The 22,871-nt window shown below is 42.7% G+C and overlaps 1 protein-coding gene across 2 annotated transcripts; it reads left to right on the forward strand.

The window, feature by feature from the left end:
* The first annotated feature begins 2,042 nt into the window (after positions 1-2,042).
* SALL3 (spalt like transcription factor 3) lies at positions 2,043-22,520 on the forward strand. 2 transcript variants are annotated; one of them, XM_005525243.2, is made up of 4 exons: positions 2,043-2,163; positions 16,857-19,793; positions 20,010-20,350; positions 21,332-22,520. In XM_005525243.2, the coding sequence occupies exons 1-4, from the start codon at positions 2,085-2,087 to the stop codon at positions 21,761-21,763; spliced, it is 3,789 nt and encodes a 1,262-aa protein (XP_005525300.1). In that variant the 5' UTR covers positions 2,043-2,084; the 3' UTR covers positions 21,764-22,520. The 2 variants fall into 2 exon arrangements, with proteins under 2 accessions (XP_005525300.1, XP_005525299.1); XM_005525242.2 differs by having other exon boundaries at positions 16,857-20,350.
* Positions 22,521-22,871: the final 351 nt, after the last annotated feature.

The raw sequence follows: 22,871 nt of genomic DNA on the forward strand, positions 1-22,871 counted from the left end.
GCCCCGGCCGAGGGGGAGGCGGTCAGGGACCGCCATGGGAAGCGGCAACTTGTGGCGGCGGCCGCGGAGACGGAGCTGCTGCGCTGCGGAGGGGCCGCCCGCCTCCCCGGGGGACGGACGGGGCGGGAGGGACGCGAGTCGGCGGGACGGGGCGGGGGAGGCTCGGCCCGGCTCCCCGGCAACTTGTAATGCGATAAGAGGGGAAAGCGGGGGGTGGGGGAGAGGGAAGTCTCTCCCCACCTCCCCCCCCCTTTACTTTTACAAAAAAAGGGGGGGCCTGGGAGAAAAGCCGCTGTTGGGAAAGTGCGTGCGGAGAGGGAGGCTCGGCGGCGGCGGGGAGAGGATCGGGCTGCGGGGCTGGGGGCAGCCCCGGCGGCAGCCCCGGCAGCGCGGCACGGGAGGCGGAGGAGGAGGAGGAGAGTAGGAGGAGCTGCCGTGTGACCCGCTCCGCTCCCAAACTTGAAAGTTTATCTGCCCGAAATCAAGAGCGGCCGCGGTGCGCGCAGCGCTCCTCGGCACGGAGCGGAGGCAGCGACCGGCGGAGCCGCCGAGCAGGGAGCAGCTGGCGGCGCCGCTGAGAACGAGGCAAGGCAGGGGAGGGGGGATCACCCGGCGACAACAACAACAGCCACCCCCACCCCCCAAAACTGGGAGACGATTCATACTATTTGCTGGAGACCAAGGACTTGCTCATCGGCGCACACGCGAGCCCGCTGTCATTAGCTAACAGGACACACGGCTGAGCCGGGGGGGTGGGTGGGCGGAAGGGTGAGGAGTGTCACAAAAAGTCATTACAACCTGAGAGAGAGAGGGAGAAAGAAAAAAAACTTCCTACCAATGGACAACAGGAAGTGACCACCACCACCAACGGGGAGTCTCTGCTTGGAGAAAGAAGCTGCAAGACAAAGAAGAAGGAAGGAGAGGTGAAAGACAAAACTGCCCAAGGTCTTCTGCGTGTGCGTGCGTGCGCTTTCGAGAGCGGAGAGAACAAAAGTCAGCCGGGAAGGGGAGAGAGAAAGAGCGACGGGAAAGGAGACAGGATGGAGGAAGAGCTAGAGAGAAGCATGTGAAGATCAAGGCGAAAGAGCAGTACAACGCTGGAAAAAAAGCACACCGAAAAGAAAAGGAAAAAGAAAAGGCACACACAAAAGTTTCTTTTCCTCCTGGGAAGAAATTACTCACACACACACAGAAATCAGATGCTTTGCAGCTCAGCTTCTGGGGAAAGCGAGACCGAGAGACCAGAGGACGCAGCGTGATGTGAAGAAAGAAAAAAAAAAAAACAAAAAAAAACACCCAAAAACAAACAAAACCCAGAAAGCAGAGCAAAAGAAACTGAGAGACGGGGGGAAGAAAGCACGACAGACAGAAAAGCGATGATCGTGACCTTTCCCAACAAGTGAACCTTGCACATATGTTGTGTAAAGTGTGTGCAAAACAGATTCCCTCCTGCGTGGTGCGTGTGTGCTTCGCTGCTGCCGCCGCTGCCGCCGTTGCCGCCGCCACCGAGGCGGTCGGTGCCTCTTGCAGGCGGCGCTGCCGGTGCCGGGGAGACGCATCATTTGGCGGAGCGAAGCGGCTAATTGCGGAGCCCCGTCCTTCATTTACATATGCAGCCTGAGTCCGCTGGAGCCGCGCCAATCCGTGCTCGCCCCCAGCACCATTAATCGCCATGCATTATTCACAATCATAATTACTGAGCCCCATGCGCGCTGCGCGCAGCCGCCCCAGCCCGCCGCCCCGCGCACACCCCGCCGCCCCGCGCACACCCCGCCCGGCTCATCCCCCGCTCGCTCACCCGCTCACCCGCGCACTCACTCGCTCACTCCCAGTTTGGCTGGCTGCTTAGCCTTGCCTTTTTTTTTTTTTTTTTTTTCTCCTTTTTTTTTTTTTTTCCCCGGGGTGTTTGGTTGCCTTTTCTGTTATTTGTTTGGTTTGTTTTGCAACTCGACTTTTATTTGTGAACAGTTATTTCCAGCCCCCGACCCCCCTTCCTTCGTTCCCAATTCCTTCCCCCCTCCTTGCCACCTCCACGTCTCTGATGCCTCTGCAAAAAGCAGAGTCAAGACGGCTCAGTTAGCAGCATGTCTCGTCGAAAGCAAGCGAAACCCCAGCATCTCAAATCGGACGAAGAGCTGCAAGCAGAGGTAGTTTCTGAGCACGGTAAGGGCTCCCGGCACCTCTTTCTCCTTCTCTCTCTCTCTCTCTCTCTTTTTGTGAGTGTGTTTCGGATGGAGATAGGTGAATTTATGGTGATGGTGAACATGGGAGCGCAATTACTCTGCAGCGGGAGAATGGGAATTAGAGCAGCCGGGGGAAGAGGCAGCGGAACTGAGAAGTTCGCAGTTTAGCCAAGTTTCTGCAGCCCACCCCCTGCCTAACCAGCCCTCCCAGCAGCAACCTCCCGGCCTCCCCAGCGCTTTGATCGCGGCTGGGCTCAGCGGCGGGGCTCGGCCCTCCCTCCCCACTCACCCGGGCTCGAGCAGCTGCAGGAACGGGCGCCCCGGAGCAGCGCCTGCCTCCTCCTCCTCCTCCTCCTCCTCCTCCTCCTCCTCCTCTCCTCTCCTCTGGGCTCCTTCTCTCTGTGTTATTGGGTACCCCCTTTTCCCCCGTCCTGCTCCCTCCCGGCGGAGGCTCGGAGCGGACAGAAGCCATGTTCCACTCTCCCCACCGGCTCCAGGAAAGTTGGGGCGGCCGGGGCCGGGGTGCCCTGCCCGAGGCCGAGGGAGGTCCCGCGGGCCGTGGGCTGCCGGGCCCCGGGACAGCCCCAGGGCTGCCGCTGCCCGGGGATGCCCCCGCGGCCCCGGGTCGCCCACGCAGGCTGCGGGGGCTGCCCGGGCCGCCCCCCCCGTTCTCCCCGGGGGACCGGGGGGTGACCGTGGTAGGAGCGGGCAGAGCCGCTCGGGTGCGCGGGGCCAGCGGAGTTGGTTTCATTATTTTCGAGAGGATTGAGCAGAAGCTTTTAGCCTTCCCCCCTGCGCTACCTTCCCCCCTTCGCCTCCTGGCTCTGCTGCGACTGTAATTATCATCGGTGGTTAGGTGACACGGAGTGCCACCACCGCCACCAGCCCCTGTCGCGCCGGCTGTAGGCAGTGGGGAAGGGTTATTTTCTCGCCCATCCGCCATTCCTCCCTTCCTTCCCACACGCAGGCACACGCACACTTGCTTTCATGCATCTGGGCTGCCAGGCAGCTAGTGAACAAGTGTCCAAAGCTGGAGAGATTTGGACTGTAATCCTGCTTTATTTCCACTTTGCTGTAATTTTCTTGTCGGGAATAGGGCTGCAGGGTTTTCTTCTTCCATCTTACTTTTTCCTTTTTTTTTTTTTTTTTATTAGTTTTAATTTCCTTAGTAGTCCCTGGCACTGCAGCATGCAAAGCCCATGCTCTCTTCTCCTGGACTAAGTTGAGAGCTTCCACTTGAAAGTTTTTCTTTTCCTCTTTACATAGAGCCCACCGCTTTCTTAGTTTCTCACATAACCAAGCGGGATCCCCAATGTTTTTGGCTTTCTGTGTAGGCCCTTTGCTCCACTATATTATCTCCTCTCTCTCTCTCTCTCATTCCTTTCGAAAAGTAAGACAAAAAAGTCCTTCTCCTGCTTTAAAACTATAATTACTTTTAAGTTGCATCTGTGAGGAGAGAAAGGCAGTGAAGTTGAAGCCTAAAGGAGGATTTTGACTATTGTATCTGAACTTTACAGCCCTGAAGCTTAAGGCAGCGTGAATCCACTTCATCAGGTTAAAACATCTGTCAGACTGGCAAATTGTTAAGCCTCCTGCTCCTTCCCAGGGTGTTTGGGGAGGCAGGGAGCAAGTCCCACACTATCCAGAGCTGCTAAGGGGGCTCCTGCCACTGCTCCGGGAAAACCCACTTGGGTGTTGACAATAACAGGCACACAGAGAAATGCTTCCTTCTGTCACAGTGGAGGAGCAAAGCAGTGCATTTTGAATTTTTTTTTCCTTTTCCTTAGGAAAGACTGGTAGTGTAAAATAAATTAATATAAACAAGTAGATAAGAATTAGTATTTTATTATGAAAGCAAGATTTGTTGAGCCCATCTCTGTTAGGTTGGACTCTAGGTCTAAGAATTTATCATTAGCATTATAAACTTTTACATGCTCTGAATCCATTTCAGTACAGGAAAATAAAACCCCAGTACTTCATTATGACACTCCTGGTGAGTTAATAAATTGAAAAAAATTGTTAAACTAGGTTTTTGTTTTGTTTTGTGAATCTTATCTATGTAGCCATGTCACCCGAGATTAGAACAAGAGATATGCTAAAAAGAAACGCTTGCATATGGTGGGTAGATTAAGGACAAAGAATCTTTTTGTCATGGAAATGTTTTTTTTTTTTCCCCTTTTTGGGGGGGTTTTGTTTTGTTTACTTCATCACATAGAATTTCTCACACTTGGTTTGTTTTGTATTGCCCTCAATGACTACATGATCAAATGAATGGATTTATTTCTGCCGAATGAGAAAGACAGTCTTTCCATCAAAAGGACTACATTGCATCCCAGTGAGGAATTTTAAAGCGTTATTATTGTGGTCCCTGAATAGCACAAAATCGGCTTTCACAGCAGCCCTAAAATGCAACAATGTAAAAATACTTTTCAGCCTTAGAAGGCTGTTATCAAAATGTGCTATGTTTCCTTTTATTAAAACATATTTTAATTAATAGAGTGAAACCCTCAATTGTTAACAATTAACAAGCTAAAGTTGGGTTTGCACTTTCAATTGAGAAATGTGAGCAAGGTGGAGACAGGCTACAGGAGCAGAGGGCTATCTAGTGCACATTAGTGTAACGTAAATCATTTACATGTTATATTAGGAAGCCTAACGATTGCCATACTTGAAAGCAATTTTATAGGCCAGATATAATGAGAGCCCCAAGTCTCGTGAATTAAAACACTTCTTGTCAAGTCAGTGTTCTTCGTTTCTGTCCACAGCTGTGATCAAGATATTGCTACAGTTCCTGAGTGTATTTTGCAACAGGCCAAAAATAGTTCGCACAGCGCCAAGAATATTTGTCATTTTATGAAAGCAAACTGTTTAAGCAGTATTATTTCATATGTGTAGCCTTTTCAGTCATTTTGCTCCTTGTCTCCAAAGGAGTTAATGCAAGACTAAGCAAATGAAGCTTATTTATTTAATGAAATCATGTTTAATATCACCTCAAAATAGATTTTATAAAATGGAGCATTTAAAAATTAATGTCCCATAAATATAATCCTCACAGTGAAGGGACATTCATAGCAACAGAGAGAAACCTGGAAGTTTGGGGTGCAGGACGGAAGACAAACATTAGGCCGGGTTTTAAGCTGACTGGTCACAGCAGAACTTTCATGCTAACGTTATCACAAAAGTTTTAGAATCTAAGCAAATAATTTTATTGCCATCTTCGGTTACAGCATATCACAACTTCATTCAAACAGGACATTGTCATGATGGTGAGAAACTGTTGGAAATATGAAGATAATTAGTATGTCATCAACTACAGATATACACTCAAAATCGTTAGAAATTATTTGTCAAAAATGAAATGCTAAAAAATATATTTTTCAATAATTTTGAAAAGAAATGTTAACAAACAGCTGGCAATGTTATATTTCTTGAATAATTGAGGTGTAGAAGAGTGAACAAAAATACGTATTAAAAACCCCACAATTTGAGGTTGCTAAATGAGAAGATCTGCTGGAAATCATTTAAAAACAGCAGCAGCAGGACTCAGATGACTGCCTGTAGAATACAATAATCTCAGTTTCTCAGTAAATGTAACGCATTGTAATAGCTGGAATTACATTTCTAATACACTTGCCTAATTCACCAGATTACAAATGAATCAGAATTGTAGATACAATAAACATGCTTCAACTCCAACTAATTTTAAAATTAAACCATGGACATAGCATTTGTATTTTTAAAGTAGAGGTAATGGAAAGTGTTTTGTTTGTTTGTTTTTGGGGTTTTTTTTTGTTGAGTTTTTTTTTGTTGGGTTTTGTTTATTTTTTAAGTGATGAAAAGTGATTCTTAGAGTGTGCAAGTGAGGTTCTGGTACGAGTGATGACAAATGGTGCTTTGGACCTCTTCATGTGAAGTTTCTGGCAAAGATATATTTAGCCTGAGGTGGGAGGGATACCTTGTAGTGAGCTGTGTAAAGAGAGTTTTCTAATGTGCCTTTTGCAGTCATTTCTGAAAATATTGGACCTCTTTTTTTCTCCCACTCTTCAATACATACAACATAATCTAAACTAATTGATCTGTTCCATCTTGGTAAAGTGGGGTTGGACTGTGCAGTTTGGGGCAGTTTGGTGACTGCACTTAGTATTCTTCTGGAGTATGTACACAGACACACAGGCTCAGCTACAGCAAAGACACAGTTCAGTATGTAGCAGCCAGCCTCATGTGAGTGTGGTCACTTCATCTGCATATAGGGAGGGTTAAAACACATTTTGGGGGGACATTCCTCAGTATGAAATTGAGGTTATTCTCTATTGCCTAGACACTGTTGCATTTAAAACTTGAGAAGTCATGAGCAGCTGTCAGTAAACATAAAACTTAGGTGATATTTGTAAATATTTATTCTGAGGCAAGTGTAAGAGAAGGCTTTTTGTTTTGAAAAATAAAGGGCAAATTAGTATCGCTATAAATTGTCCCTTTGATTAGAAATGGTAATTGAAACTTTATATAAATACTTTTCAAATACAGCAGAGACTTCATGTTCAAAGTACATAACATTTGTGATGGTGTAATTTTAAAAATACTCTGAATTGTGTTAGCCATAGAAAAATATTTGGAATAATAAGGAAACTACAGCAATTGGACAATTTGCTGATGTATGTATAACAATGGAAGCAGACAAAACTGGGTCAGATTTTATCTGGTGATGCTGGACTTGAAGTCTCACCATCTCCTGGGGCAGACATTAAGGCACTTTTTTCAGAGTGAGAGGGAGGAAATTTTGAAAAGTGTTTGTTCAAATTCTGTGCAATTAAGCTATTAACATGCATACATTTAGCTGTTGAAAATTACTTTTCCTTGCCTAAGACAGAGGAAAAGCTACAATTCAAAAAACATGCGGCATTAGAAAAAGAGTAAAAAAAAAAACCCTAATTATTAAAGTGTATTAGTGTCATCTGAAAAATAGTCTGAGTCCTGGGAAGATTTTCCTGATATCTCTCCTTCATTTGATTTGTTGTCTGCCAAACATAGACAAGCATATCTGTTGACTATCCAGCAGCCAGGGCATGAGTCAATCACTTTTGTTGATAATAAACCAGGTCAGGCATGACATTAAAATAGTTAAGTACTGACAGAGTTTCTGCAATAAAGCATATAAAAATAATTTATTTTATTGTATTGTATTTGTAAAATGAGAGTAATTGTCTACATTTTTTTTTCCAGAGGAAGCACTAGTAAATCTAGTTCTACCACTCATATTGAATTTTATATATCAATGTCAATCCTGTTTCCTTTGAGCTCTTAAAATTTTCCACTAAATGTAGTGAAGGTTCTCCATTAATTAAAAAAAAAGGGAATTTAGGCCAAAATTAGGTCCACTTTTAGGAGCTGGCTCAGTTATAGTGCTGTTAGTCTTGAACATTTCTTCTTATCAAGGGAACACCCTTCAAAACCGTGAAAGCCAGATATTTGTAAGGGCGATAGAAAACCATAACGCAACACATTTTAAAAAATCTGTTTCTTTTGAGATAAAAAGTGAAAAGATAAAGGATTAAGGAGAGAGAGCTTTACTATTCCCTTGCTATATTTAGTGTGCAAAAAGTGAGCCTACTTGAACTATATTTGTTATTACAGCCTAAGCTAAATCTTTAGAAAAAGCTCTTCTGAAATTCTTATTGCCACTTCCTAACGCTGGCGTGTGTGGGGTGTTCCTCCCCCAGCACCCCCAAAAAAAATAAAATAAAAAAAATTAAAAAAAAAAAATTAAAAATCTGAGAGCTATCACCGGTCTCAAAAGAAACACGGGCAACATTTGCAGCCTTTGGAGGCAGGCAGGGAGGCACGGCGGAGCGCTCGGGCTGGCTGCTGAGCCCCCGCAGCCGCCGCCGGGCCGGGCCGGGCGCAGGTGGGCGCTGCGCGGAGGGGTCGCTCGGCAGGAGCTCCGCCGGGGAATGCCGGCCAGAAGGTGGGATCGCGGAGTGCCAGAAAGCTTCCCCAGGTCTCCTCTCCCTGAGGGTGGGTAGTTAGAAGTGCTTTGACAAGGCTTGCTGATTTAACCTTTGCCTGCTTTGCCCTGCCAGGGGTGGCCACTAGATGTCAAGCTCATAATACAATTAGTACATCTGTGCAGTTGACCTTGGCAGCACGGCTTACCACTGTTCCGTTAAGTGTTAACACTGAATTTGAGTGTTAACTAGAGATCCCTCGGAGTTTGCTACACGCTGCACAGCTTATCAAATGCCCATCTAGTTCAACACAAGTGTTTACAGTCCTTTAAGTAGGAAAAAGGTTTCCTTTTGTGAAGCCCAGCATCTTGAGCTGCTTAATTAACCCTGCAGGTGCTGCCGTATTTTTGTTCCAGATAATCAAAACCAACTCGTCATTCAGCTTTTCAGGAGACCCCTTCTCCTGGTGCCATTCGATAGCTTTCATTTATGAATTTGTTGATGCACTAATGTCCCCAAAGCTATAAATGGTGAAAGCTAAAGGACTTGTCTAGATCGTTATGGCTTTGCTATCCTGGGTAATTCTGCAGTGAAGGACCAAACAAATGGCAAAAGACCAAAACGACTGAGCATCACAACTGGCATTGAACTGCTCCAGGTTTGCTCTTTCAAGCACTCCTGGTTGTGAGTCCTTTTTACTCAGAGGAGCCCAGAACTCGTAAGTTCAGTTTTGAGACTCTTAGGAGATGCAGGATTTGGTCCTCACATCGGCTCCTTGTCTTGTAAGCCTCTAAAACAAGATTTCTCCTTCTTTCTGTGCTTGTTCAGAAAGTGATTGGCTTCATTAATTTATGTCGGGTGTTAAGAGTTGTGTAGTTTAAGACGTGGTTAATTTTGCACTTTCTAAGGAAAGCAATTCAGAATCTCTATGGTTCTGCCTCTGTTTATTTGTTTTGGTTTGTTTTTTCAGTTTTTAATTTTTTTTCATATCAGCTGTGTTAGAAGTATTTACCTCGATTTTATTTTTTTTTAGGATTCCAAATAAAACTCGATGCATTCCAAATGTATTCCAAATAAACTTAATTCCTACAGAGACCCACATTATTTGTAGACGAATTCTGCCCAACCTGAAATTACTGTACCTGTGCCATAAAAGCCAACCGAGTAAGTGCTTATATGACTTTGAAAAACATAGCACAGGTCTTATTTAATATGATATCTTGCACAGATATTATAAACAATTTGTGAAACTTGCATCTGTTCCACATCTGCGTCCACAGAGAAAGGCGCCAGTGTTTGATATAGTGAAGTGCTTCGCTGCACAGATTAGAAGCTGCAAATGTTTTAAGCAGAGTACAGTTAGTGCCTGTGCCACAGGTGGCTGTTACTTAACAAATTCTGAGATCCAGGCTACTGAATAGATCAAACCGTGTGTGCCAGGTCAGAGCCGGGTTTTGCATAGCAAGAGTGCCCTCCACTGTTCGAATCCATACTAACAGCTTTTGTGGGCTGAGAAAAAGGACAGAAAATTTTTCTTTTGAGTCTGGAATTTCTTCTACATTGTTAAACACAGTAGGGGTCTCTATTTGTCTCCTCCTGTTTCACAGCTTGGGCTCAGTATGTGATAATTCATCTTTCTTTATGGGATTCAAAGCTATCATAAAGAGTTAAAAAGAATTAATTTGCAAGAAAATAAACGTGTTCTAACAATTTAAGAAAACTTTCTTTAACAGCTCCGTCAATTGTAAGAGATGATAGAGCTAAGGAAAAAGTAGTACTGTTCTTCTCCAGGATCAATATGTTGCTACAAGGTTACTGTTTCCAAATTAATATAATTTTAAAACAAATTTATGGGGTTCTTTTAGTATATGTTGTTACTTTATTTAATCTGTGCTCAGGGAAAAATAAGCATTCTGATGATAGGAGTAGTAAATAATTGTCCTGTACCAGTGCACTGGGCTCAGAGTTCTGTTTATAATAATGCTTGTTTAAATATACAAAATGCTGTGACCAGCACTTTGAAATGATTATTGGATTTGCATGTGAGAGCATTTTATACATCTGTCTTCATAGTTAGCAGACATTTTAGCTTTAGCTAGTGCTTATATATGCATTCTTTTTCTGAAACTTCTTCACAGTTTCTACACTGCTTCACAGTGGTTTTTTTATCGCCCTGAAAGAAATTACTACATTTAGGAAATATTATTAACTCTCAATTATAGAGGTCTGAATGTAGAAACAATAGTAATTCATACAGCATTCTTTCACACTTTCATTTGTATTATTGTGTACAGTCTAAAAAGAAGCTTCAGAAAATATTTTTCTCAAACATTTGTGGGATTCCTTTACAAGGCAGTTTTGTTTGAATGCTTCAGGAAGGTATCAACAATTTAAAATATGTTTAAGACTAAGGAAACATTGATTCTCTTACTTGTTTTTACCCAAGTGTCCTATGAATTACACATAATTTGAAGATTCCATGACACAGAGTAACAGGAAAACAAATTACTGAATAATCAGAGATAATTTTATTGTAGCTGTCCTTAATTAATGTAATCAAAAAGACTCTTTTCAGGTAATTTACTTATGTGGAACTAGAACTAATTTAAGATGGGACAAAATTAAAAGATTCTGGAGCAAAAATTAAACACAATATTTGGTTGGAGCTTTTTCCAGACTGGAAGCAGTTAGTCCTAAGAAACGGGGCATTTAATAAGCAGCATACATTTTAAGAATTAACCTGACTAGCATGTTATGCTTAATTTCAGTCTGTTTCACAAAAGTAGATAGGAACATTTTTTAAGCACCCATTCATTACATTTAACCTTCACATCAGGCAAGAAGCTCTCCTCTCACACAGAGGAGAAAGATCTATGCCGGCAAAAAAAATTTAGAACTAGTAAAGCCAGGTTTACAAATCCTCTGTGTGTGTAATCAGTAGTGACAATTTTTTTCTCGACTGCACATTTCCCAGTGGTGACAAAAGGACCCACAACACCCTTTGAGCCATGTCCCTTCCACTTGGGCACTGAGGAAGCAAGCCAACACCATCCTCCTTGCTCCTGCCTGAAAAGTGTTTGGTGGGTACCAAACACTTTACTTTGCACAGAGCAAAGCCTCCCGGCATCAACCCTTTGTACCCCCCTCACTGAGTCACCAGAGCACCTGAACGGCTTCAGGTGTCACCATCCCAAAGTGCCTTTCTCAAAAAAGCCTTCATTTGAATTTTTGTGGGCTAATTTTAGGGCCAGACCTCGGTGGTGCAAAGTGCCAGCCCTGCTGGAGCCACCGTGGCTCCGTGGGCTGGTACCTGCTCAGGAGCTCACCTCGGGTACCATCTGAGAGATGCTGCCTGAGATTTTTCACCTGCTTTCATATGGGAAGCTTGATGTGCTGTAATTCATCTCGCATCCCGTAGCAGCTTCAGATTAGTCCGTGAGCTGTTAGACTGCTAATGAGAAAAAGAAAATAACTGAGAGGTTATTAGTGGCTGAGATCCTGACTGCTTGACAAAACTCCCATTCAACACCTTTTGTGTAACTAAGAACTGCAAAATTCAACCCATGTCCGTAAGATTAAGCAAGTGCTCGTTTAATTCCGCCAAGGCCTTGAAAATTTTTACTGTATCACATCCTCACTGTAATAACAAAAATTAGTGCTTCTCTTCAGGAAAATTTAAAGAAAAAAGATTAAGTTCTTCACTACCTAACAGATTCAATCCCTTAGTAATACATCAGAAAATGAGGACAAGCTATAAAGCATAAATAAATATGGAAAAATTCTGTGTTTCCTGCAATATACATATTCTGTGATTTAAAAAACAAAATTAATTTGTAGCTTAATATTTTAGCATTTAAAATTTTTAATATTCTGAATTAATGATTAAATTTCGGTATAGATTTCTGTCATTCATAAAGTGACTGAATTTTAACAAAGAACCAAAAATAACCTTTCATGTAGAATGCTTTTAAGCTTTACTCCCTGTTGAATTCAGTGAGGACTCACATTTCAAAAGCAACAACAAACACAGTGCCTTAGTGCTTTCACATCAGTAAGTACTACTTAAAGGGATGTTAGAAATTTGTGAAATACAGAGGTGATGTCTATTTGTCCAGTACATTGCAAAATATGTATCAGTTGTTTTTTTCTAGTTTTTCTTTTTCTACCCTTGGAAGTGCTTGTTTGCATGGCTAGTTTATATTCTTTGAATCTTATTTAATTCAGCACTGTTTCAGATGTAGGTTAAAGCTACTCATTTGAGTAGGACTTGTTGGATTGAGACCACAGGCTGTCGTTCTGTGAAGCGTCTTAGTAGCCTCAGCGTGCTGTGCAGGAAAGTACCGTCACCCATGGCAAAGCAGCATTTACTTTCATGCCATTTGTGTCACCTGCTTGCCTGCCTGTCCAAGGAAGTGAAGCTTTGAGAGAGATTTGTTTGATGCTTTTTTTAAAAAGCCAGAATAATTTATCCTAAGTGGAAAGTACTGCAGTGATATTAATAGTATGTTTAGTTTAAGGTTGAGCTGGGGGGAAGAAAACCCCTAGCAACTCCTTGGAATTATTTGAAATATTTTTCTAAAGGAGTCCTTGACTATTTCAAGGCAGATAGATGATGAGGTGAATGAACTTGGATCGGTCATTTGAAAAGTATTCTCACTATTTTTAAGGTACGGGATTTGAGGGAAGGAGAAATGCAAAACAGAGCTATAGGTCTCCACTTAGTACAGGCAGGAGCCTGTTCTCACTGTGACAGCACAAAACTAGCCATTTACTTCACTGAGAGCAGAGCTGAGCACTGATTATCCGAGAATTTAGCTATACTACTGCATTCCTCATGTACTTTTTCACAAATTATATTTCAAATGCAGACTGTCGTTTCTTTGAGTTTGAGAACAAGTACACCAGTCTGCTTATTATTTTGAAATGCTGAGCAGGTCCACATTAATACCTCCTGGCAGCGGGCAGCAGCAGCAGTTAAGGTTGCTTTGGAAAGCTTACATGTTATACACACTAGCTTTGATATATGGAGATCATGAGACTGTCTACCAATGCATAAAATAATACCTGTTTTGGTTGTAAATGTTCACATTTGGGCTTTGTGATTACTATACAGTGTCTGAAATAATTAGCCGGCTGGTGTTTGATCACCTCATTCTAGATCAGAGGACAGCCATACTTGAATGGCTATATTGCCTGAATCCATTACTAATTACTGAAACCTTTTGTGCTAGGTTTGTTTAGAAAAAGCTCTCCTTAAACAAAAGAATACCGATATATAGATAAAGGCTGGAAGGGGAGCTGCACAGTTAGCAGCTTCTTTAAGAATCAATCCTCCTTTGCAATCACTCAGTAGCAATATTGGATGCAGTAGTTGTAATAATAGTAATAATCATAATCATAATCATAACAACAACAGCACACAACTGTTACCCGGCCTGCCAATGTTTGGAAATAGCACTGGAAAGTGTTCCCAGTGAAAGCCTTTGGAAAAACGACATCTCTCTGTGCGTGGTCGGTACTACCAACCAGGGCACTCCATAGATTCTGAGCAAGGACCAGAGAATCTGTCTCCCCGACTTTTAAAATGTAAATCTGTAATGTAAATAAGGATTTGTTTGAGTTGTCTTAGTTCAGAAAGACTCTGGAGAGAGGCAAGCGTGTTGGGTGTTGGATGCTTCGCTGGTCTGTACTCTGCATGCTTTCACTTTGCGAGAGCTGAAGCGCGCGCCGAAAATGTGGTTTGGAAGTCTGCTTTTTCACTTAACTCGCTTTGGGAGGCTTTGGGTTTTGCAACATATGCTTTAGGATACCTGCTGCCAGTATGCTCTTTTTCTGCAGTGAATCGTGTTATCTTCTGTGATATTTTTGTAGCACAAAAGTGATAGTTTTTAACAGAAGGATTTACCATAAGGATTAGTTTAGTATTGTCTAGCAACAGCTATGTATTATTGATCTTAATCCAAAAAGTGTAACAGGTTCAGCACTTCATGCAGAAGCCTTAAATAATTCTTGACTGTTTTGAATTGCATTTTATTTCCCCCTCCCAAAAGGAAAAATAAAAAATAGAAGGGGAAAAAAAAAGTAGTATTTGGAGAAGTGTTTTGTTGGGTTTTTTTTAACTAGTAAATACAGTAGAATTTTGAAATTCTACAAAAATTTTGCATTCAGCTATCATTTCTTGATAGAAAATGCATGTCTGTTACTTAGTGACATATATCACTGGGTTTATGAATGCATGAGTATGTAGTGGATATAGTGTCATCTTTAAATTTTTTGAAAAGTACAGTTTTGGAAGGTACAGGAAAATAATAAATTTGAGAGGCTCTCAGAGGCTAGGGAACAGTATTCAGGGCACAGATTTATCACCTTTATCAGACAAAACTCCCCGCTGAAATCTGTAGGGAGTTTTAGCTGAGCAAAGACTGAAAGAACTGACAGGCAATTTTGTCAAAAGCGATTTTATAGTTAATGTTCTGTAAAGACCTCTTTTTTAAAAGCAACTGGAACATCTCAAGATTACACCTTTTATTTTCCACTGCTACTTTTTTTTTTTTTTTTTTGGTAACTGTTTCTGTTGAAATGATAAGTCCTGAATTTCTTGGCAATCTTGTTTTGGTTTTTTTAGGCATTCTCTAACAGTTCCAGGTATATTTGTAGCTGTGTGAAGCTTTGTTCATACTAAGGATGGGATATTGAGGGTGTTGGCCCAATCCTGCCTCTACCAAAGTCAATGGAAGTGTTGCCATTCATTTTAGTAGAAACAGTATTGGACGCTTTATTTGCTTACTCTGCCTATCTTCAATACAAATCAGCTATGTCTTTGCTTCTAGCCATGCTCAACCTCATTACAGATACATACTACATTCCTTGCTCTGGCAGGATGCTTAGACTACCAGCATTCTAATATCAAAACAGAATTTAGTAGAAGAACTTGTTAATTGTTGGCTCTTTTATTTTTATTTTTAGTTTCACAATCTTTTTCCTGATGTTGGATTATGGTGCTAATTGTATAAAAATTGGTTTAAAATCCAGATAAATAAGAGTGCAGCTTGGGATACCACGATTGCAGAGAGCATTCTTTTTGTTTTCTGTTTCAGTTAAGTGACCACATCTCTCTTAGAGAAATAGAATATGGCTGTTTAATTGAAACCTTAGCACAGGGTTTTGGCTGAGCATTCTTTCTGAGTATAAAAGAGAATAAACTAATAGACATCCTAGTACGTTTTCTTTCGGTAGCAAAACAATAAATTATTGATACGGCTAGAAGACTCAAAGCCACTTTTCTCACATACTCAAATGCACATAACAAAAACTGATTTACAGCTGTCATTCTCTTCTGCCGAACTGATTTGCTGTTGTCACTCGATCTGTGGGCTGACGAAAAGCAGTTATGTCCAGAGCAGCAAATGGAACCTGAGTAATTACCTACATTCCTTCTCCCCAACATGACAAAAAAAAAAAAAAAAACACCCTAAAAATGTTATTGTATGTTGATTTCTCCTTCCTGCGCAGCTATTTATTTGATCAGGTGTGGATTAGAATTCTGTTCATTTAACACGCTTGTTATTCGGTACAAGAGGGTAACGCGAGTCAGAGGAAGTAGCTGCCTACAACAGTAATTAAACATGTGTAACCAATTAGTGGGTTTTCCACTATGGCACAAGCATATAATTTGTTGAGTCTTTCTATGAGGAGAGATGAAAATAGGTACAAAAAGTGTGCCTGACTACAACATTGATGTTCTCATGCTAAACATGTCAATGCAAATGAACTTTAAATATATAATATCTAGTTTGTTAATAAACCTCTCTTTTGCCTAAAATGAACTCTATTGGCTAATGGCAGTAACATGTAATTTAATGTGGCTTTTTGCTAGAGAAATATTCCATCTGACAGAACCAATTAATAGTATTAAGTATAAACAATATTAATTTTATAGCTAGGATAGGGGGCATCCAGTTTATGTATTACAGAACAGCTCATTTCAGCAGCATTTAAAAGCATATATAAGCAACGTGCAAAAGGACATAATGCTAGTTTATGTATCTACCTTCGGGATAAGGAAGACTTTCCTTTTCTGAGTCAAAATGCTAGAAGTGCTTACATACCCTTGTTACTTTTATAACTGAATTCATTTCATTGAAAATTCTTAAGTTAAATAAATGCTTATTGATTTAAAAGGTTATATAGAATTACATTAAATTCATGGTGTCTCAACACTGTATAAAGATAATAAATCTAGGTAGTCCAGGACCACACTTGAGTAACAGAGGCCCAGTTTGTCCTGTCAGGTGCTGATTTGAGTTTGAAAGGTTACAGATTAGTTTAGCAATGTTAAGTGAAGTGGCAAAGGCATCTCTAATTTTGCTGGAAATGAGGAAGCTTGATGGTAAAGGGGAATCCTAATGAGCCCATCGAAAGCTTGCTTTGTACCCAACAGACAAGGTGCTGTGAATTGTATGAAAATATTGGAAATCAATGGCTTCTATGGAATTTCATTAAGAAGCAGTATCCACAATTGATAGCACCTCATAATTTGATGGATTGTGCTAAGAAAATGATTAGCTAGGTAGAAAGAGTCATAGAATACACACGCTGGGACCTCAGATATGTTGAAGTGGGGCAATTTGTACAAAATAAAAAATATTGATTTTACTTATGTGCAAAATTTTTAAATGTAGGGAGAGTTGTCTCACAAGTCATTGGCTGATACAATCTTTTGATTTTCTAGCAGTCCCGGGAGAAGGAGCAGACGATGGTGATAGTGGGAACGAGAGCAGGAGCGGAAGTGAAGAAACCAATGTCTGTGAGAAATGCTGCGCCGAGTTCTTCAAGTGGACGGACTTCCTGGAGCACAAGAAGAGCTGCACTAAAAACCCCCTGGTGCTGATTGTCAATGAAGATGAGCCAGCTCCACCTCCCGCTGAGGAATTCCCTGAGCCCTCCCCCGCAAGCTCTCCCAGTGACCAGGCAGAGAGTGAAGCTGCTGAAGAAGGCGTCCAGGCAGAAAACAATGACAGCTCTGAGGTAAAAAACACGGAAAAAGAAGAAGAGCCAATGGAGGTAGAAACTTCTGCAGAGAAAAGTTTCCAGACTCAAGGCACCTCAAGCACAGCTACTCCTCTACCTCAGATCCCTGAACCATCTTCCATGACAAGCTATAACATGCCAAACACCAATGTCACACTAGAGACTCTGCTGAGCACTAAAGTGGCAGTCGCGCAGTTCTCGCAGAGTGCACGGGCCACCGCTTCTGCGAGCATCAGCAGCGGGGTGACGGCTGTGGCCATCCCCATGATTCTGGAGCAGCTCATGGCCCTGCAGCAGCAGCAGATTCACCAGCTCCAGCTGATCGAGCAGATCCGCAGTCAGGTGGCAATGATGAACCGCCAACCCCTGCGACCATCCCTCAACCAGATCGTGGCTGCCCAGGGTGGTCCTGGGCAGGCCTCCAACCAGCTGCAGGGGTTTGCCGCCAGCGCCGCCGTCCAGCTCACTGCAGTCATTCCTTCAGCCATTGTGGGGCAGGCCACCAGTGGTCAGCCCACTGCCTTTGATGGCTCCCAGCACATCTCGAGACCTACATCTGGAGCAAGTACACCCAGTATATCTGGCGGTGGCTCTTCTGCCCTGCCTGAATCGGGTGTACCTTCCTCCTCGAACGCAATTACGTCCATAACTCCCATTTCTGTGTCAAATGCTCCTAACAGTGCTTCGCAGCCCCAGAATGCTTCGACTCCACCTTCAATAGGACATGGAAGCCTCACCTCAGTATCCAGCCTGCCAAACCCACTTCTACCTCAGACTTCATCAAATAGCGTAATATTCCCCAATCCGCTGGTTAGCATCGCCGCAACTGCTAATGCGCTCGATCCTTTGTCTGCCCTTATGAAGCACCGCAAAGGAAAGCCACCAAATGTGTCAGTGTTTGAACCCAAGTCAAGCTCCGAGGATCCCTTTTTTAAACATAAATGCCGATTTTGTGCCAAGGTCTTTGGAAGTGACAGTGCTTTACAAATTCACCTCCGCTCGCATACAGGCGAAAGACCTTTTAAGTGTAACATATGCGGAAACCGCTTTTCCACAAAGGGCAACCTGAAAGTTCATTTTCAGAGGCATAAAGAGAAATACCCTCATATTCAGATGAACCCTTATCCTGTTCCAGAATACCTCGATAATGTTCCCACCTGCTCTGGAATCCCGTATGGGATGTCGCTGCCCCCCGAAAAGCCGGTAACAACATGGTTAGACAGTAAACCTGTTTTACCAACTGTCCCGACTTCCATTGGGCTCCAGCTGCCCCCCACTATACCTGGTGTGAACAGTTACGGAGACTCTCCAAGTATCACTCCTATGAGCAGATCACCCCAGAGGCCTTCTCCCGCCTCCAGTGAATGCACTTCTCTATCCCCGAGCCTCAACACTTCTGAGTCAGGCGTTCCTGCATCTGCTGAATCCCCGCAGCCCGTTCAGAGTGGCTCATCTCTGACCAAGGCAGAATCTGTCACTCTGCCTCCCACGAGCACACGGCTCGGGGACCTTTCTGCAGGTGGGCAAGTTTCTGCAGCTTCCACATCTTCAATTCCTACGGTGGTTACAGAAAGCAGTGCTGCAACAAGCCTCCCAAACCCTGTGCTTCCAGCAGTGTCTGACCAGTTTAAGGCAAAATTTCCATTTGGTGGTCTGCTAGACTCTATGCAAACATCAGAAACCTCAAAACTACAACAGCTAGTGGAGAACATTGATAAGAAGATGACAGATCCAAATCAATGCGTCATTTGTCACCGTGTGCTTAGTTGTCAGAGCGCTCTCAAGATGCATTACAGAACACATACAGGAGAAAGACCATTTAAATGCAAAATTTGTGGACGTGCCTTTACTACAAAAGGCAATCTAAAAACACATTTTGGAGTTCATCGAGCAAAGCCACCACTTAGAGTACAGCACTCGTGTCCCATTTGTCAGAAGAAATTTACAAACGCGGTTGTTCTTCAGCAGCACATTCGTATGCATATGGGTGGGCAAATTCCAAACACGCCACTACCAGAGGGCTTCCAGGATGCCATGGACTCAGAGCTTTCCTATGATGAGAAGAATGTTGACACACTGAGCAACTTTGATGATGACATTGATGAAAACTCTATGGAAGAGGACCCGGAACTAAAGGACACGGCAAGTGATTCATCCAAACCCCTTATCTCTTACTCTGGGTCATGTCCTTCTTCACCACCTTCTGTGATCTCCAGTATTGCTGCTTTGGAGAATCAAATGAAAATGATTGATTCTGTCATGAACTGTCAGCAGCTGACCAGTTTAAAATCCATAGAAAATGGATCAGGGGAAAGTGACCATTTGAGCAATGACTCCTCATCAGCCGTTGGTGATCTTGAAAGCCAGAGTGCAGGCAGCCCTGCAATGTCAGAGTCTTCTTCTTCCATGCAAGCTTTGTCTCCTGTGAATAGCAACAGTGAAAGTTTCAGATCAAAGTCCCCCGGTCTCAGTAACCAGGAAGAGCCACAAGAAATACAATTAAAGACAGAAAAACCGGACAGTCCGCCACCCACAGCTGAAAATGGAGGCGCATTAGATCTGACATCCACCAACCCAGGAAGACCGGTCATCAAAGAGGAGGCTCCTTTTAGTCTGCTGTTCCTGAACAGAGAACGTGGTAAGTTTAAAAGTACTGTTTGTAATATCTGTGGCAAGCCTTTTGCTTGTAAGAGTGCATTGGAAATTCACTACCGCAGCCATACTAAAGAACGTCCATTTGTTTGTACAGTCTGCAGTCGTGGGTGTTCCACTATGGGTAATTTAAAACAGCACTTACTGACGCACAAATTAAAAGAGCTGCCTTCTCAGTTATTTGAACCCAACTTTACTCTAGGTCCCAGCCAAAGTACTCCTAGCCTGGTCACCAGTACAGCACCCACCATGATCAAAATGGAAGTGAATGGTCACAGCAAGCCGATCTCTTTGGGTGAGGTTCCCTCGCTTCCAGCTGGAATCCAGGTTCCTGCTGCACCACAGACAGTGATGAGTCCGGGGATCACCCCTATGCTGGCACCCCCCCCTCGCCGGACTCCCAAGCAGCACAACTGTCAGTCGTGCGGGAAGACCTTCTCCTCAGCAAGTGCACTGCAGATACACGAGCGCACCCATACCGGTGAAAAACCGTTTGGTTGCACAATCTGTGGTAGAGCTTTTACCACAAAGGGGAATCTTAAGGTAAGAGGCCACATAAAACTGTAAAGGCTTGGGGCGGGGGTGGTTAAAGAGCTCTGCTCTTGAACTCAGCAAGTTTTAGTGCTAAGCGTTTGTTCCAAGGACAGGTGAGAAGGGAGCTTCAAGGAAATGCTTGCTGTACTGTGGCAGTCACTATGCTTCCACCGTGAGGATGATAAGGACTGGAAAGTGGCAGTGATGTGAACTTTTAAACTGGTTCCAGGTGTACATGCAGGCATGTTGTATTTCTGACAGATGCGATGGCACACCCAGTCAGCTGATGGACGTGTTCTGAGAGTTCTTGTGGACCATCAATGCAAAATAACCTTGCTATAAACCAGAAACACAGAGCTTTCTCAGCTCCTTGGGTGCCCCCCCAGTTTCTATTTTCTATTCTACTTTGCAGCCATTGCAGAGTAGAAAGCTGTTTCTCACAGATTTACAGTGGGTTACTACAGGACTGATGGCTCCTATTCCTGCCATTTGGTTAAACCATCAGGACACAGCCTGGGGAAGACATTTTAAATGTCCTTTTTAAAAATACTAAATTTAGCAAATTAATTAGTGCTTCTGACACAAGATAAAACATGAAAACAGCATGAAAAAAGAAAAAGGGAAAAACCACCCATCTCCTAGTATGTATGAGTAATGCCCTCGGTAATCTTCAGCACATGAGGACTTCCAGCTTGCATGTGAAATTGTCTAACCCAAGAGAGTATGTACCCTTTAGTCTTGCAGCGCTCTTTGATTTCACTGAGAAGAAGCAAATGCACATTGAAAAACTACTATGGAACTGGGTTTTCTTTGTGTGGGCTGACTGGACCTTAGAACTCTGTTTTTACTGGAGTTGTTTTTTTTTCAATGTGAATTAAAAGGCATTTTTTTAAAAAAGCAAGCGCTACTGTAAGTAACAGCATTTCAGGCTAGACGCCTCACCAGAATGTGCTAACTTGGGTGTGCTTCTTGTCCCTGTTCACTCTGCAGGTTCACATGGGAACTCACATGTGGAATAACGCCCCTGCACGCCGTGGCCGACGCCTCTCCGTGGAAAACCCCATGGCTTTGCTCGGTGGCGATGCTCTCAAGTTCTCCGAGATGTTCCAGAAGGATTTGGCAGCTCGGGCCATGAATGTTGACCCCAATTTTTGGAACCAATATGCTGCAGCTATCACTAATGGACTTGCTATGAAGAACAATGAGATTTCTGTCATACAGAACGGAGGCATTCCTCAGCTCCCAGTAAGTCTAGGCGGAGGCGCCATCCCGCCTCTAAGTAACCTTACCGGTGGCATGGACAAAGCTCGCACAGGCAGCAGCCCTCCCATTGTCAGTCTGGACAAAGCAAGTTCTGAAACGGGAGCCAGTCGTCCATTCACCAGATTTATTGAGGATAATAAAGAGATTGGCATAAATTAAAAGCATTCATTCCGAATAACTGTTGGACCTCTACTCGACACAACACTTGTCCTGTTCCATGTACAGCTTTTGAAGCTAAGCATTAGTTTCCTGACCTAAATGCATAGGTTCCCTTTAAAGTTTTACCCATAGCAGAAATACGTAACTTTGTGGCTGCTGAAAAGTTGTCTTGCAAGATCTGCATGGTACTTCTTTCAACAGTGAGTTTGACTGTTACTGAGAACTTTGACACCTTTTAATTTAACAGAAAACAAACCAGTCATGGGATAACTTCATTAGAAACAGAAAGAGGCTAGTCTACATTCACTTTGCTTCTTACAAAACTTACTATCACCTGAGAAAGGGGGGCTTCATTATGGCATTCTGTCACACTTATTTGCTGGTTTTGTTCAAATTAGTTAGCAACTTGGACAATGTTTTTAGGAATCTTAATCTTAAATAAGTGATTTAGTACCCCAATGCTGTGTATTATTACAGTATCCTTGTCTGTAGTATTTATAATGTTAAGACTATGCGGGTAACAGACAATATACTAGCCCCAAACTTAAATGAAGCTTTTGTACTGCAAAATACATCTGGCTATGTGATTTTTCTTTTTTCTTTTCCCTTTTTTTTTTTTTTTTAAAGCAAGTTTTGTTTTACTATGAATAAGTGGTTCCTTTCAATGCAGGCAAAATTGTGAAGTTTTATTGGGAAAGATAGCATGCTTTTCATGTGCAAGTACCTGTCAGTAACAAAACTTTTTTTATTTAAATATTTGTAGCTGCTATGTGGACAGTTGTTCTATTAAATGAAAAAAAAAAAAATGTAGTGTGAATTTTAGCTCAATGATTGGAAAACAAGTTACAGACAAACCTTAGCACCATATATTATTCACAACATTATAAACAGTTGTGAGTAAATATTCCGTGTTATCAAAGCTGTACAATAAAAAGGTAATGTTTGTATAATGTGGTTGCAAACTCTTAATTTATACTATTGCACTTTTAGTATTTTGTATTAGGGAGGTTTGTCTATAATTTGAAATTGAACAAAGATGTAAACTATTTTATAAATAGTACTTTGACTTGAGGAATAAGGAGGAGGACCCTGTTGCAGTTTATGTTTT

Source organism: Pseudopodoces humilis, chromosome 1, assembly GCF_049639895.1.
Source record: "Pseudopodoces humilis isolate 2021_Gansu_Grassland_sample_001 chromosome 1, ASM4963989v1, whole genome shotgun sequence".
Lineage (NCBI taxonomy): Eukaryota > Metazoa > Chordata > Aves > Passeriformes > Paridae > Pseudopodoces > Pseudopodoces humilis.